Here is a 16,390-nt window from a genome sequence, read left to right on the forward strand (position 1 = left end):
CAACCCCATAGGTTGTCTTTTTCACTTTCTTAATGGTTTCACAGCACCAAAGTTTTAAAACTTGTTCTGCTGCTTGTACTTCTGGTATTGTATCAAGAAACCAGAGTCTAACCCAAGGTCATGAATGTTTACTCCCATGATTTCTTCCAAGAGTGTAATAGTTTTAGCTCCAACATTCAGATCTCTGATCTGTCTGAGTTAACTTTTGTGTATGTTGTGAGGTGGGGTAATAATGTTTTTGATGAATTGGTCATCGATGGAGGATGACAGTGAACCAATTCATGCTTTCCAAAAGCTGCAAATAAAGGGGAATGAAGCAAGCATTTATCCTGTTTTTCCTCCACAATCAATATCACTAGTTAAACAAATAGTGGCTAAGGGGAAGTTTCTCTTTAAAGAAGAATTCCAGGGATTTTCCCCTGGTGGCGCAGTGGTTAAGAATCCACCTGCCAATGCAGGGGACACGGGTTCGAGCCCTGGTCCGGAAGATCCCACATGCCGCAGAGCAACTAAGCCCATGTGCCACAACTACTGAGCCTGTGCTCTAGAACCCGCAAGCCACAACTACTGAAGCCTGTGCACCTAGAGCCCGTGCTCTGCAACGAGAAGCCACCGCAGTGAGAAGCCCAGCACCACAACAAACAGTGGCCCCCCCACTCACTGCAGCCAGAGAAAGCCCACGCACAGCAACGAAGACCTAACGCAGCCAAAAATAAAATAAATAAAATTTATTAAAAAAAAAAAAAAAAAAAAAAAAAGAATCCGCCTGCCAAGGCAGGGGACACAGGTTCAATCCCTGATCCGGGAAGATCCCGCCTGCCACAGAGCAACTAAGCCCATGCACTACAACTACTGAACCTGCGCTCTAGAGCCCGCACGCCCCACAGCCTGTGCTCCGCAACGAGAAGCCCGCGCACCGCAACAGAGAGTAGCCCCCACTCGCTGCAACTAGAGAAAGCCCATGTGCACTAACGAAGACTCAACGCAGCCAATAAATAAATAATTTAAAAAAAAATTTTTTTAATTAAAAAAAAAAAGAATTCCGGCTCAAGAATGAAAGAGCTGGGCTATGATCACTCTGCATTCTCTAATGAATTGATGGATCTAGGCCATCATGGCTATAAAGGGCTGTTGACAGGGAGAGACGACTGGATGCTACATGCTTCCTAATGAAGAACACACCACACACACCAGCCTCTGGTGTGAAAGGACTGAACCTGAATGTGATCAAGCAGCCACATCCAACTCCCAAGTTTCAAGACATACAGAGGGGAGAGGAGCATGTTACATGACTCCACAGAGATGCAATCAGCAAACTCTGGGAAACTCTGTAAGACAAATGACCTGGTTTCTTCAACAGACTGCAAGGGAAAAAACACAGATGTAGAAGAAGCTATAAGTAACAGAAATTTAAGAGAAAAATTAGCTAAGCTGAATGTGAGAATTTTATTTGAAACCTGATTCAAGTAAGCAACAACCAAAAAATTATGATGTGGAATTATGGCGAATGGAAACTTAACACGGACTGAATATTTTAAGATACTAAGCTATTAATGCTAATTTTTTAATGTATAAAAATGGCATAGTATTATGGTTATGTTTTTTAAAAAGAAGCTTTGTATTTAGTAATAAATATTAAATATTTACAGGGAAAACAAATCGATGATGGTGGAAATCAGGTCATAAGGATGGTCTGAATTTTTACAAAAAGCAGGTACTCTTGCGTAAAAACAACAACACTCCATACATCACAGATATGACTAAACAAATACCAATACTGAAAAGACCAGAGTAACCGCTTCTCGATGGCTGGGAGGTATGCTTGGTGGTGGGAGTATAGGGGGGCAGGTGGCCCTGCACGTGCTAGAGTGGCGGCAGGGCAGAGGCTGTGAGAGGGTCTCCAGCCCACAGCACAGCAGGATGGGGGTCAATGCTGGTCTGAGGGTCTGGACAAAGGTGGTCCACAGAGGGCCACTGCACAGGTACAGGTGCAGTGACAGTGATGCTGGTTCTGAGGCTTCCCCGCTGCATCCCCTCTCCAGCAGTCCCCACACCTGCCGCCCCCGCCTGCACCCCCGTGTGTGGTGAGTGGAGCCTCCACACCCAACTGTACCAGAAAGGCCTGCACAATTCAGGACAGGCCTCCAGACACAAACCTCAAGTCTCAACCTCCAGGGCACCCTGAACTCCCCAAGCTTCTTGCAAAGAGGGCCACGGCCAGGCACACGGCCACAGATGAGGGGCTGACTCCATGTAATTAAGCTGCCCTCAGTGTAAAGCTCTGTGGGACCCCTGTGCAAGGTTAGAAGGCCTAAGTCCTCTGTGCCAGAAAGGCCCATCAACCCATGTGCCCACCCACCCTCACTGCACGGGGGTCACTCCCTGGACCCGACAGGCAGCAGTAAGAGAGGGATGTGGGGCTCCCCCGCTCCCAGGAGCCACCCACTGGGACGGAGGTCTGTGAAGACAGACGGCCTGTCTCTCACGAGGTGGAGGGCGAAACATGCTCACTGCACAGCTAAGGAACCTGGGCCTCGCTCCCACCAACACTTCCCTTCTGGAAGCTTTAAGATGTTTTGAGGAAACCATCTCTGTACAAAAGTTTATAAAGCGGGCTTCCCTGGTGGCGCAGTGGTTGAGAGTCCGCCTGCCGATGCAGGGGACACGGGTTCGTGCCCCGATCCCGGAAGATCCCACATGCCGCGGAGCGGCTGGGCCCGCGAGCCATGGCCGCGGAGCCTGTGTGTCCGGAGCCTGTGCTCCGCGACGGGAGAGGCCACAGCAGTGAGAGGCCCGCGTACAGCAAAAAAAAAAAAAAAAAGTTTATAAAGCTAATGCAGGTGCTCGCTTCGGCAGCACATATACCAAAATTGGAACAATACAGAGAAGATTAGCATGGCCCCTGCGCAAGAATGACACGCAAATTCATGAAGCGTTCCACATATTTTAGCTGATTTACTTTGTTATATAGCAGCAACTAACACAACAATGTAAAGCAATTATACTCCAATAAAGATGTTAAAAAAAAAAAAGCTAATGCAGGAATAAACTCTAAGATTCTAAACTACGTCAAACAGAAAATGAGAGTATGTCACCAAAATTATTCATTCACGTAATTATACATGTTTTCTACATTTCCTCTAAGAAGAAAAAAAAAAGGCCAACTCAACTGTGTATATGTAAGTATCGATAGTTCTGCCTGGTTTACAATGTTAAGGACTTTTTAGCCTCCTGCTTCCAGACAGATTTTAAAAATCAGGTTTATTGCACTATTTCACCAGTGCATTTAAGTTCTTACATTTTTTTAATGGCTACATGGCAGTAGGACTAGCCTGTGCCAAATATCAGATCTGAAAAAAATCTAAGTGAAGAAAAAAGGACCAAGCAGACTCTGAGGGGGTGACTCCCATGGCCTACTGGCAGGCAGTGGCTGGTCTCAGCGGCAAGTCACACACGAGATGCCCAGCAGCCCAGCAAGAACATTCAGGTTCCTGTTTGGTTCACCTCTGTCATGGACAATGCTTAGGTTACGAGTTATACCATGTCTATCAAAACATGATTACTGGCCAACAAAATGTTACTATACAATAGGAATGAGTCAAATAGATCAAGGTTTGGGGCATGTCACAGGTGCCAGGAGGACTTCCTGGGGCTTGGGAAGTGCACCTCCAGGCAGGAGCCCTGGGTGGGAAGTATAATACAAAGGTAGGCAAGCGTCGCCAGGACTAAGCCTCATTGAGAAATAAGAGCATCTGCCTTGACTGCAAGTTTTGTTTCAAACACAAAAGGGTGGTGCTTTAAGATTCTCAGAAAAGTTCCCGAATTCAAGATGCCGTCTTGTGACTCAAAGAGTGTCTGTGCACAGATGAAAGCACTGACAGAATCTTGACAAGAACCCTCAGTTTGAAAACACAGGGCTGGGAAAAGGCCTGGAAAGGAAAGATCACACACCCTGCTGAAGGGAACCCATGGAGGCCCAGCCCGGCCCTTCCAGCAGCACAGAGTCAAGACTGCCCACCGTGCCCGGGAGGAGCAAAACCCCAGGTGTTAGCCCCGCAGCTGCTGCGAAACAGGCCTCAGTTCAAGCCCAAGGCAGAGCAGGCCAGTGCAGCTGAGCTAGAGGGCTCTTCGGAGGGGCCCAGATCCTCCCCACCACTGCCCTGCGCTCATAGCTCCCCTTTTCCACGCAAGAGCAGCTGCAGCAAAGTGGATGCTTCTGTCTGAATCTTTCTTCCACCAACAAACTCTCTACCCTCCCCTAGCATGTCCGTCCCCCCAGGGCTCTCCATCAAGGTCCTTCTTTCAGGGGTACCCACAAGCCCGGCAGAGAAGCACATGCCCTGGGTGGAGGTCCCTGCAGCAGCCTCCCAGGTCAGGGTAGCTCTGACAGTCACACCTGTCCCTACACCCAAGTTTCATTTTCAAGGTCACTTATTACCTCACACAGGGGCTTTGAGTTTCCCCCAACCCTCACCATAAAGGGCTTTATCTTCTCTCTACCCCAATACTTGAACACAGTCTTCAGGAGTTAAACTGCCATTTTTTATACCCTCAGAGTTTATGGTTTCCATTCAACAAACACCTGAAGGACAGCAAGATGCCCCCATCCCCACCATGGCCGAGATACCCCTGGGTAGCTAAGATATCCAGGGCTCTCTTCTGACCCAGGTGGACTGCCAGCAACTGTCACAGTACATAATCCGGCTAGGAAATACCCTAGAGGAACAGTGGTTAGAAGGGTCTGCAATGATTAACATGCAGTTGACCAGCAGGAAAAAAACCAGCCCCCAACTCATTCTGTGATCTTATAGAACCTCACTATAATCGGCGTGCCTGGGCCACCACCCCTGGCAGCTGCGCACAGGAGACAAGCAGACAGTGGGCACTGGGATACAAGGTCAGGTGTGTGTGTGTGTGTGTGTGCGTGCGTGTGTGCGCGTATGTGTGTGTGTGTGCCCCAACCCCAGAGAACCCACAGTGCCAACAGAAAGAGCTGGGAGCTGACCACACTGACCTCGCACCCCTGCATGGGAGACCAGGAACAAATGTGGCACCCCAGCATCTTCTAGGAAGATGACTAGGAAGGGTGAGCCACAGTGGGCATCCGAGGGCCTATGACAACATGCAGAAAGCGCCTGGTGACCTACTACCACTTGAGGTCAGGAGGACCAACCACAGGCAGCCTGCGAAGCCCCTCCCTGCACCCACCAGACCAGGCACACACCGCCCAGACCCTCAGCTAAAGTTGCCCAAAGGCAGAGGCTTCCTCTGTGAAAACTCAAGCATCCATTTTATAATAACAAAGGTACTACAAACAACTGTCATTAATGATAAGCATAACGCAATTCAACCTGTTTCTAAGAAGTTGGTTTTGATTTAAGCACTGAGCAGGGATCTACTAGAAATAAAACACACACCTTGTTTACTCTCTGGGGATAATACTTTTGCTGTTCCAAAATCTGTGATCTGGATGTGCATATCTTCATTTAACAAAATATTTTCTGGTTTCAGGTCCCTGTGAAAGCAGATTTTTTACGTTTGAGATGAAATATTTAAAACAGTAACATTATTACAAACTCTAAATTTTGCTAAAACCAAAATGAACTGATTAATACCTATAATCTTTACAGACTAACAACCAAGAATGCAAGTCTAAAGTTAGCACTGAACAAATATCAACTGCATATAATGAGGACATTCAAATTACATCATTTCATAACTACATCTACCATTTCAATATACTTTTAATTGAAGTATAATCTATCATGCCTAACCTATAAAGCGCCTTTAAACCTTCTGTGGTATCATTACGCAATAAATGTACACCTTATATTTATATATACATATGTCAACTATTTCTCAATAAAACTGGGAGGGAGAAAATGGGTAAATGGTAAATTTGATTTTATTTTAGGCTTTTTTCTTTTTTTTTTGTCTGCGCCACGCAGCTTGGCGGGATCTTAGTTCCAACCAGGGATTGAACCCATGCCCCTTGCAGTGGAAGCTCGGAGTCCTAACCACTGGACCACCAGGGAATTCCCGGTAAATTTTACGTTATGGGTATTTTACCACCAAAAAAAAAAAAAAAAAATCAGTAAAAAAAAAAAGCTTAAATGAACATTTTCAATTTGACTTTATCAGAAAATCATGGAAAATAAGTACACACAGAATCTACAACTGACAAAATAAAAGCACCAGTCAACATGGCTAAGAGCAGTTAGTCTGGCAAAAAAGACATCTGACCAATTTCATCTGATCTAAAGGTCCACAGTCTCTCAACAACAGAGTAATGTGAACTCTTCTTAATTCTCACAGTGAGGCATCCCACCCTCCATAAAAGAGACCAGAGCTGACCCCCAGGCCTGGGGAGCAAAGCCTGTAGCCCCCTGGCTTGGTACCTGTGAATGATGCCCTTGCCATGCAAGTACTCTAGGGCAGACACCATCTCAGCTGTGTAAAATCGGGTGCATGTCTCATCGAATGAACCAATTTTCCGAATGTATTTAAGTAGTTCTCCATTTTTGGCATAACTAAGGCCAAAATCTAAGCATTGAATAGTTAAGGAAGAGAGCAAAAATCTTTCTTTTAAACTGACCTTAACAGCCCAGTGGCAATTTCTTAAATTAATTAAAACTGAAGGTACCTGTGGCCCGAGACAGCTGCCCCTCTTCCAGCCAGACCCTACCACAACCGCTGGGTCTGCAGGGAATCCCTGGCTCCAGGACAGGGTCCCAGCATGAGTTTCTCACCAACAACAAAAACACGTGCCTCTCAGGCCAACTGCCCCTTCTGGACCCCCCATCCCCAGAAGACACCTGTGGGCTCAGTGAAGGGAAGCCGCTAGAGATGGCGGTCAGGGCCCAACGCCATCAGTACACAGCCTCCAACCTGCACCAACCGCACACCACATGCCGTGCTGAGTCCATTCACGTAAAGGTTCTTCAAATGAATGCTCCTTCCCAAGTATAAAGTGACAAGTTTTGTAAGAGAAATGCCATTAATAGATAAACTCAATCTATTTATTGGGCCCCCACTGGGGAGAGACTTGAGGAACACAGTCATCTTTCCCTCGGACACCACTGCAGTGTGATTTGTTTTACTTCTGTTCTCCCTTTTTCTAAGAGGAGAAACTATAAATGGATCCCATATAACTGCTTCCTCCTGGAAGCACCGAACACCTGCACCTCTTAATGGAAATTTACAGGTACTCTGCCACTCCCTGGCAGCCAAGGACAGGGTGACCCAAGTCCTCACCCGCCCTGAGCATCGGCTCTGAGGGGATAAGGGGTGACCTGTGCTCAAGGTGTCCCATCTGGCTTCTGTTTGCCAAGGCACTTGCCATCTCCCACCAAAGAAGATGCCTGAAGCTGCGGCCCAGGAGGAAAGAGGCCACCAACCGAAGCTGCTCGAACCTGCCTGTGATCGAGCCCCAACGGTGGCCTCCCAACCCCTTCCAACTAGAACAACGTTTAACAGGAAGCTGAAGCCCAAAACCAACCTTACTTCTAGGGAATGCAAAGGGTCTCGGCCAGGGCCCCTTCCCCCTCTCCTTGCTTTGATCCCTCCTTGGGGAAGGCTGGTATCCATGGCCTCCTCACCAGCAGCCTGCAGACTCTGGCCCACCCAACCCCAAGCAGGGGCCCCGCCTGGATCTGGACCTGGACCGGCCACAGAGCCTCCCCACTCAGTAGCACAGTCTCCCAGAAACCAGCAGCCCACGTGAGAGACTCAGCCTTGGCCACAGGGCCTCTTTTGGCTTCACAGGTTTTGCCCCTTATCTGACCACTCCCTGAGTTCCTGTTTCCTGTGTAAGGGACACTTCTAGTTCTCTGCTCGGCTATGGCACTAAGTGACCGACAGGTTTTGAACATGACATGTTGTGGATCATGGCTCCAAGCCCGTGTTCTCTCTGACCACACATGTTCCTCATTCCCCAGAAACACTCTTTCAGACCTCATTGGTCCATTTCACACCCTAGAACATTTCTACCTCCCTCAGCACAGCTAAGGCCCCAGGGCAGTGAGAGGAGGCTGCTCTCTCACAGGGAGCGAGTGAATTGCAGGGATGATGAGCACAGATCAGGCCTGTGGCAGAGCCTGAGAGGCTGCTGAGCCCAATGCCTGTGCTTTGCAGAGGAACCCAGCCCAGAGAGGTTAAGCAACTGACTCAAGGTCTCAAAGCCAAGGAGGGACAGGACTGGAGCCCAGCTTCCTGAGGTCTAGTGTGCTGCTCCTGTCCCCAAGCTTCAAGAGAGGACACACAAGGAGAGGCAGGTGGGAGGTGGAGGAAGAACGCAGGTTAGCAGAGCAACAGCCTCTGAAACCCCTCAGCCTTCATCCCTGCTGGAGGGAAAGGCACCCTGGCTGGCTGGCTGCGGTGCCCAGCCCTGCACTGCACTTAAGGAGGGAGGGAGGGCTTCTCTGAGCTCAGCCCTCTCTGGGGAGCAGGGATTGAGTCTGGTCAAACTGAACCTCCAAAGGGCAAAGAGGCTGCCAGTGCCCAGGAGGCCCCTCACGGATCTATCTGCTTGCTTTCAGGCTGCTGCAGGAGTGTCACCAGGCTCTGCCTCACCTGTCCTGAGAGTGTGCTTAGCCCTGTAGTCGCTGGAGGAGCTGCTCCCGTCTCTCCCCAATGTGTAAATTACGGCTAAAAGGAGGATAGTGTGTGCACACTGGGGTTTTTATTCAGGCAGTGTTTCCTTTCCTTTATCTTTCAACACACTGTATACTACAAAGGATTTCCAGTGGAGCAGAAGTCCCCAGGTCTCACTCCTGTCAGAGGTAAGTGAGCCCTTGCAATCTCCACAGGCTTTCAAATTTGTCTTAAAATGTCAAAAGCAACAGACACTACTGGATAGAGACCTAGAGTCCCCTCCACCTGCATTACTCTGGCCAATCCCATCTGAAATCAGACAGCGAGCTCACTCATCTAGCCTCTGAGTGCCTGATCCTACTGAACATGACCTCGGGAGAAGATGAAGACAAGTGTGTGCGACCTGCTGGAGCCTCCCAACCAAGAAGACTTATTCTCCCCAGGCCCTGTAAGAAGCCCAGGCCTGGGACCCAGGAAATCTGGCAGCCAGAGAGCCCCACAGGCTCAAAGAGAAGCACAATCACATGGGTGCCATGGAGCACAAGGAGCAAGAGGTCTAGGTGGCCTCAGAGGTGAGATACAGAACAGATAGGTCACTGATGGCTGCTGCATGAGCAGTGACAGCAGACGGGGACATGGGGCGATGCTGAAGCCAGGTGGAAAAGCAAACACTTTAAAAGACCTAAAACAAAGGAACCCCCCTTCCTGCCCCACATGCTCTTGGCTACTATACCACTTTACTGCTCCCCTTTACAGTGAAACCACTGGGAAAAACCCACTCTGTTTGCCTTTCCTTGCCTCTCTTTCTTGATTGAGCCCTCCGCCCCACCCCCAAACTGCCACTCTCAACGACACTTTGCATGGGAAGCAATCCACAGGTCAGGTCAGGGCCCAGCTACTTGACCACTTGGCACTATCTGGCAGGGCAGCCAGCACCCTCCACCGGAAACCATCTGGTCCATTGCCCCTGGGACTCTGTTCTCTCCACTCATTGGAACTCTTCCCTGCTGGGCACCCTCTGGCCCACCAACACCCCAGCCCACCCCCCACCAATCTGCACACCAACCTGACTTCTCAGGCTCTGCAGGCAGCCACCCAGTAGCCCACTCAGGCCTCAAGTAGCAAGGATCAACGGATGCATCAATTACAGGACCACTGTGCACCCAGCTCCGAGGCCCCACCCCCAGGAGCCAGCTTGACTCCATCCTCCCAGCTCACTTACAAGAGCCTTCCCTGCAGCAGCAGCCCGAGTGAGAGCAAATGGCTACCCTGCTCCAGACCCTCCTCCTGGACTCTGTGCCACACTCAGAAGAAAATCCAAAATTCTTGCCGGGACTCCGAGGCCCAAGGAGCTGACCCCTGCCCAGCCTTTTTGTACCCCCCACACATACGCACACCTGCCCCTGCTCTGCCCGGGCCTCGGGCTGACGTCATCTCCTCAGACCACCAAGTTAAAACAGCTGATCCAACTCTCCACCGACCAACTCCTACCTGGCCTTACTACTCTTGTTCCCTCAGTGTCTATCACACAGCCATTAATCACCTGTGTATATCTTATTCCTGCGCAGAAATGCAAGCCCCATGAGGGCAGAGCCTTCACCTCATTTACCAGCATGTTCCCATAACCTGGCACTCAACCAGGACTTCTCAATAAACAAAAGGAAACATTCAGCTGACAGTTGAAGGAGCCAGAAAATGGTGTTAAAAGGGGAAACAGGATCAAGCAAAGTTTTAACCCAGAAGAATATGTGTGGAGAGAGGAGAGAGGGGGAGGGAAGGGGGTTAAGATCAGGCCCCCACCCCCAGGTGGGATGGGGAAGCCAAGCTTTGCAGGTGGTGGGGTGAGGGGAAGGGGCTCTGGAGACCTAAGGGCAGAAGGAAAAGAACAGATGCACAGACTGAGGTTTACACTTGAACAAACTCTCAACTCCATTTGGCAGCTCGACCTCCCTCATTGAGAAGAAGCCAAGAGCAGCTGCTGGGACTGAAGACAGAGTCTCTGGGCAAACGGGGGCTGAGGGAGTCCCGGTTTGGAAGAACAACTGCAGGAGAGGGGCTGAGGAGTGAGGAGACCTGGCGGGCCTGGCTGTATGATGAATGGCCCAGAGACAAGCTGACGACACAGATATGGCCCACCCTGACCGCCACAGTGCCCTGTCTCCTTCAACCCTGAGCAAAGAAGAAAGAAAAAAAGTGCTCCAGGGATTAGAGGAGAAGTCAGGGAACATGAGATGCCCTGAAATAAAACAAAGAATCAGCAGGGTGTGACGTCCCTGCAGAAGTAGCAGCTGGAGAAGCAGTGTGCACAGCCCTGGAGAGCCAGGCACTGGATGATAAGAGACATCCATAGGGGTGGGAGGGGGGGAGGCTGGAGGGCCCTGGGGAGGGGCTGTCTCTGGGAAGACAAGTCCTGGATACAAGAAGAAAGGGTTGGGCCCCTGTGGGTCACTCCCTAGACTTTCTACCTGGCAGCTGAGCCTGAGAAAGATGTTCCTTCCAACCAAACCCCACAACCCAGGGCCAAAGAGGGCAGAAAGGTGCCCACCTCCCAGGAGCCCTGGATGCCCAAGATCCTTCTTCCTCTCTCTCACTTCCCTGCTTTGAGCACTGGATTCGACACCTGACAGATACTGCAAGGATGCTGATTAAAAAGGAACGAGGGCATGCTTTTAAATAAATGTCTAGCAAGAACAGCATTAAAATAATGATCCTTTAGATATGAAGCTTACCAACAAAAAACCTCAAAAATGACTGTGATGATCTCCCTTGAAGTAATGTTCTACTTCAGTGAATGTCAGCAATCCCGGGGGTCCCAAAGCAAAGTGATGTGAATTTGTCTGTATTTAGAATAAGCTACCCTTTTCCCTTCCAGGGAAGGGGCTACTTGTGAAAACAAAAACGGGGTCACGGTTCCAAAATGATAAGGGGTCACTGGCGTGATATCAGAAGGCTTTGACTGTTCAAAGGATACAGAGCTTTTCATCATCCTGAAATGTGAAGTAAAGTTTAACAAAGAAGGGGTGATCCAGCCGCGACATCACGTCTCTCTCTCTGGTTACATACGGGACTTTGTTCTCTTTGATAATGTGACGTTTCTCTAGAATTTTAACTTAAGAGAGAAGCAAGTTACCACAATTGGAAATGGTAAGAAAACACTGAAGACACAACTCATAAAGTAACAGATAAAAATTAAAGTTTTTCACAAAACACACCCACCAGATTTGTGATCTCTAAGACCAACAGTGTCCTGTCCCCTGAAATCAGCACAGAAACCTCCAGGGGCTGGGCAGCCAGGTGGCCGCGTACCCAGAGGTGCGCTGTTCCTGCATCCTAGACACTGGAGCATCCTAGCTTGCTGGAGTTAGTTACTTACTAGCATATTCCCTTGAGGTTGCCAGTTCTCGGGCCAGGACAACCTGGTTTGGGAAGAAAAGGGGGAAAAAGAAGAGAAAAAAACACCCAATGTAACCAGGGCACTGAGTCTCACAAGTCACCCTGCAACCAACCACACAGGCTACCCCGCCCCCACCACGAAATTACATTTTAAATATTTTTGGTCCTGTGCTAACAAACATAGCTGAGTGTCAATGACTAAGTTAATGTGTTCTAATAGTTAAAGGAAACACACGTATCTCTCAAATGTTTCCAGAAGGTTCCTCATCAGATGCCAATAGTCCCCCCTCATGCAGTGGAATATATATTCAGGAACATCTTATGACCAGCATAACCCTCACACAAACAGTAGGAAGAAGCAGCAAATAATAACATCTCCACAAGGTGGGTACTGGGAATTTCTTCAAAAAATAACTCTATGGATAGGTCCCCAGTACATGTTCATTGCAAAAGGCCACCCTGAATTTGGGCTTTTACAAATAATAGTTGCATTTCACTGGATGCCACTCTCAGATGCTGTAAATCCCATCCCTGCTACTGAGGGCACAGGAACTGCGGCCGGCAGAGAGTGCCTCCCTCCAGCGTGCAGTCACACACACACACCCGCCCCCCGCCCCTCGTGCCCTCTCCACAGTACAGCCCGGTCTTACACTCTACTTCGGGGACAGAGCACCAGTGGAGCCTCACACACATTGAAAAGAACTTTCTACACGAACACACCCTGGGCACAACCTGAGTAACAACTTCCAAATGCCTGATGAGCCCAGTCTGGCAGTGAGCTGGGGCGGTCCCCACCACCGCCAGCTGGTGCAAATTCCTCTCCTGAGACACCTACAGGGAACAGCCGAGGACCAAAGAGCAGATGAAAACCTGCTGACTCCCGGGAAATACCGTAGCCTCCGGGAAGACCTCTGGAGGCCCCTGGTTGTAAGTTATATCCTGTTAGGGAATCCTTCACCAAGTTCATTAGAAGTGACCCTGGAAAAGCACTGTATGTAGCCCTGCAGTTTTTAAGAAGAACAAGGTCGGATTATATGTGTTCAAGTGGAAATATCTTAAAGATCTCTGTGGAGGAAGGAACCTGTGTGGACTGTTCTCAGGCGCTGGTGAGTCAAGGAGAGTGGGCTGGGGTAGGGCTGGCCTTCTCTAGGTTATGTACCGATGTAATGCTAAATTTCTTTACAGCAGCATGCACTAGCTACCTAAGTAGGAAAAAGGAAGAAAAACACTGAGTACTAATATTTAATGGAACCCTATCTGAAGGAGATATTTATGTCATCTTTCTGTTGTGTGAACTCTGCATGTTCTATGCAGTTTCCTTATGTCCCTCCACATGGCCCGGGCCAACTGCAGGGGCAGTAGACGTCAGGATCACCCTCAGGTTGCTGGCGACAGTGGACCAGGCTTCCCCCTCTCCAGCACAGGCTCCATCATGTGAAGGTCCTGCCTGGGGATCCAGCCTGGGAGCTGCCTCCCCTGGAAACCTCATTTTAAGTTGTCTCTATTTCAGGAATGGTGAGAAGGAACTGAGGGTAGCACATATAATTTGAGACCCAAGGCTGCAGGATTCCAAACAGTACCAGAAAGGAGGCTCCAGGCTCACGGCACTTTCCTGGGCACCACCCTGGTGCAGGGATGACAAGAATCTCAGCTGGGGCTTTTCTACATCAGGAATCTGTCACCCAGAACAGATGGCACCTACTTTTACCCACGGTGGAAACCCAGGGACACAGGGGAATTTCATAAATACATCCTCATTTTCCAGTCAATATAAATGTCCAATGAAGTACAGCTGAGAAAAGGAGAGAGAACGCTTCTTCTTTTACTGGACTCATGTAATTAACTGTGCAGAACACCCAAGGTTCTTTTCAAAATAGTTTTTTCTTTCTGAAAGGACCTGTGAGTACCAGACCTACTGGGGATTATCCTCAAAGTTGAAGGTTTTTATCATGAGGGCCCAATTCTTTTCATTAACTTAAAAACTGCCAATAAAAAAATCTAAATTAAAAATGTAAAAGGAGCAAAAGTTAACACTTAAAACGATGTTGGGGGCTTCCCTGGTGGCGCAGTGGTTAAGAGTCCGCCTGCCGATGCAGGGGACACGGGTTCGTGCCCCAGTCTGGGAAGATCCCACATGCCGCGGAGTGGCTGGGCCCGTGAGCCATGGCCGCTGAGCCTGCGTGTCCAGAGCCTGTGCTCCGCAACGGGAGAGGCCACGACAGTGAGAGGCCCGCATACCCGAAAACAAAACAAAACAAAACAAAACAAAACAAAACAATGTTGGGAACATGGGTGAGCACCAGTATGTCATGTTCTTTGTATTTTGAAATATTTCGTAAATGGAAAAAAAGAAAAGGAAAACAAATTTCACACGAGGTTTCTTCACAAAGGCCAGGCAAGAAAGTCTCATTATTCAGGAACCCTGCTGGCCTGAGGAGCTGCAGCTCATGCTGGGCCCAGCTGAGACCACAGCGGCAAGGATCTGTCTCTTCTGAAGGCACGGACTAAGACTGCGCGCTCTGGCCAGGGGACAGGGGCTCTGGCCTTCCCGAGCCTGCAGCAAGCCTCTGGCCCGGCCACAGCCACATGAGGCCTCCAACTCAGCAAAGGGCAGCTCTGAACCTTCACATCTTTGCTTTAAGAGGAAAAATACCACAAGATAGGTAAAACTCCCTCAGGTAACAAAAAGAATTACCCTGAGTGTGACTTGACAGTGCTGTGACAGTAATTCTGCCCATGAAACTGAGGACACAAAAATCTGGAAGCTAGCAGGTCTTGGGCTACAACTAGCAAATATCAATGGTGTACTGTTTTATATTTTAAAAATAACAGAGAAATAACAAAGGTCATTAAATGTTTCCCCAAAACTATGAAGAGATACATCAACACTAATGTTTAATCTAAGGAACAGGAAAGCTTCTCAGGGCCTTGCTAACAGGACACAGTGATATGAAATGTAACTTAGAATACAATCTAACTGCATTTTTTGAGAAAATTAAAAGTAAGATCATGAAATGCCCTTTAAAGCTTTCCCCTACAAAATCATGAGCTAGATATTTAAACCACATGATCTGCCTGGTGGTGGCCAGCCCCAAGTCACCTTCACAACAGGAGAGGAATCCCCAAGGGCCTAAGACCCTCCTCTGGGGTAGAACACCACTGTGGTGTCTTAGTCCCCCAGCTCCAAGTTCCGAGAAAGGCCAGTACTCCCAAGGAAAACACCCTCATTCAACAAACAGCAGCAGCCTGTACTCACTGTTGAAAAAGAGCCTTCACCAAGAATTTTCCCAAATTTAAAGTCTTCTGGCCGTTTCTTCCGAGGCTGTGGTGGCGGCTGTGTGGCGTGTTGCAGCGAGTTGGCGCTTGGCCGGGATTCGGCCGTGGTGCTGTCCATGGTGGGGCCCTGCCTGCTACCACAGCTGGGAATGCCAGGGGCCGTGCTGGACTCAGTCTGGGTCCTCACCATTGATGGGGACGGGCAGGAACATAATACCACGCTGGACTGAATAGGAACGGTGTCATACTGGTGGACACAGGAAAAAAGAGGTAAGATTCAAAGTGGCTCACCCTTCCTAAACGTATGAACTAAAGTGTTGACATCGTTGAAACACCACCAAGCACAGGGCAGGCCATCTGATGTTCTGCCATGCAGTTCAGGCCACTGCCCTCCTCTCCCAAGTCCCTTCCCCGCTCAAATCCCACCCTGCCCTGTCCTGCGTGCCCATGGACCCCACCACCCAGAACCTACATGCCCTCACCCTCTCCCTCAGTACTGCGTAAGTCTCCAACGCCTCCCCCACCCCCCACCCAGCCATGGCCAGCTGGCCTTCCCATCACACTGCCTGGCCTAAACATCATCTGTGGCCCTGTCCACAGAGAAAGCTGGTCCAACCCTGTGACCACGGTGTCTCCCATCCCAGAATCCCTCCCCTGCTCACCCACTCACATTTGATATAAGGCTAGACACACAGAAGGCACTCGGGGTCTGAACAAACAGACTAGCTTAAGACCGCATCCCGGACTTCCCTGGGGGTGCAGTGGTTAAGAATCCGCCTGCCAATGCAGGGGACACGGCTTCGATCCCTGGTCCGAGAAGATCCCATATGCCACAGAGCAACTAAGGCCATGTGCCACAACTACTGAGCCTGCACTCTAGAGCCCGTGAGCAGCAACTACTGAGCAGGCGAGCCACAGCTACTGAAGCCCACACACCTAGAGCCCGTGCTCCACAGCAAGAGAAGCCACTGCAATGACAAGCCCACGTATCGCAACAAAGAGTAGCCCCTGCTCACCGCAACTAGAGAAAGTCTACACGTGGCAACGAAGATCCAAAGCAGAAACAAACAAACAAACAAATAAATAAATAACTATATCCCACAACTAAATAGAATTTTAACCTAGCAGT

General features: G+C 49.3%; 1 protein-coding gene and 1 non-coding gene across 2 annotated transcripts in view; one reads left to right on the forward strand and one right to left on the reverse strand.

Moving 5' to 3' along the window:
* Positions 1–16,390, reverse strand: part of PDPK1 (3-phosphoinositide dependent protein kinase 1) — a 72,600-nt gene that overhangs the window by 29,510 nt on the left and 26,700 nt on the right. The window contains exons 2-6 of the mRNA XM_060120636.1: positions 15,242–15,508; positions 11,966–12,008; positions 11,564–11,701; positions 6,399–6,543; positions 5,418–5,515 (exon numbers count right to left, since the gene is read on the reverse strand). Coding sequence (XP_059976619.1) covers positions 5,418–5,515; positions 6,399–6,543; positions 11,564–11,701; positions 11,966–12,008; positions 15,242–15,508 — 691 coding nt within the window. The remainder of the gene's footprint in view (positions 1–5,417; positions 5,516–6,398; positions 6,544–11,563; positions 11,702–11,965; positions 12,009–15,241; positions 15,509–16,390) is intronic.
* Positions 2,841–2,947, forward strand: LOC132477203 (U6 spliceosomal RNA). Its single transcript, XR_009530223.1, has one exon. It is a non-coding gene; the product is annotated as a U6 spliceosomal RNA (small nuclear RNA).

Source organism: Mesoplodon densirostris, chromosome 16 (genome assembly GCF_025265405.1).
Source record: "Mesoplodon densirostris isolate mMesDen1 chromosome 16, mMesDen1 primary haplotype, whole genome shotgun sequence".
NCBI lineage: Eukaryota > Metazoa > Chordata > Mammalia > Artiodactyla > Ziphiidae > Mesoplodon > Mesoplodon densirostris.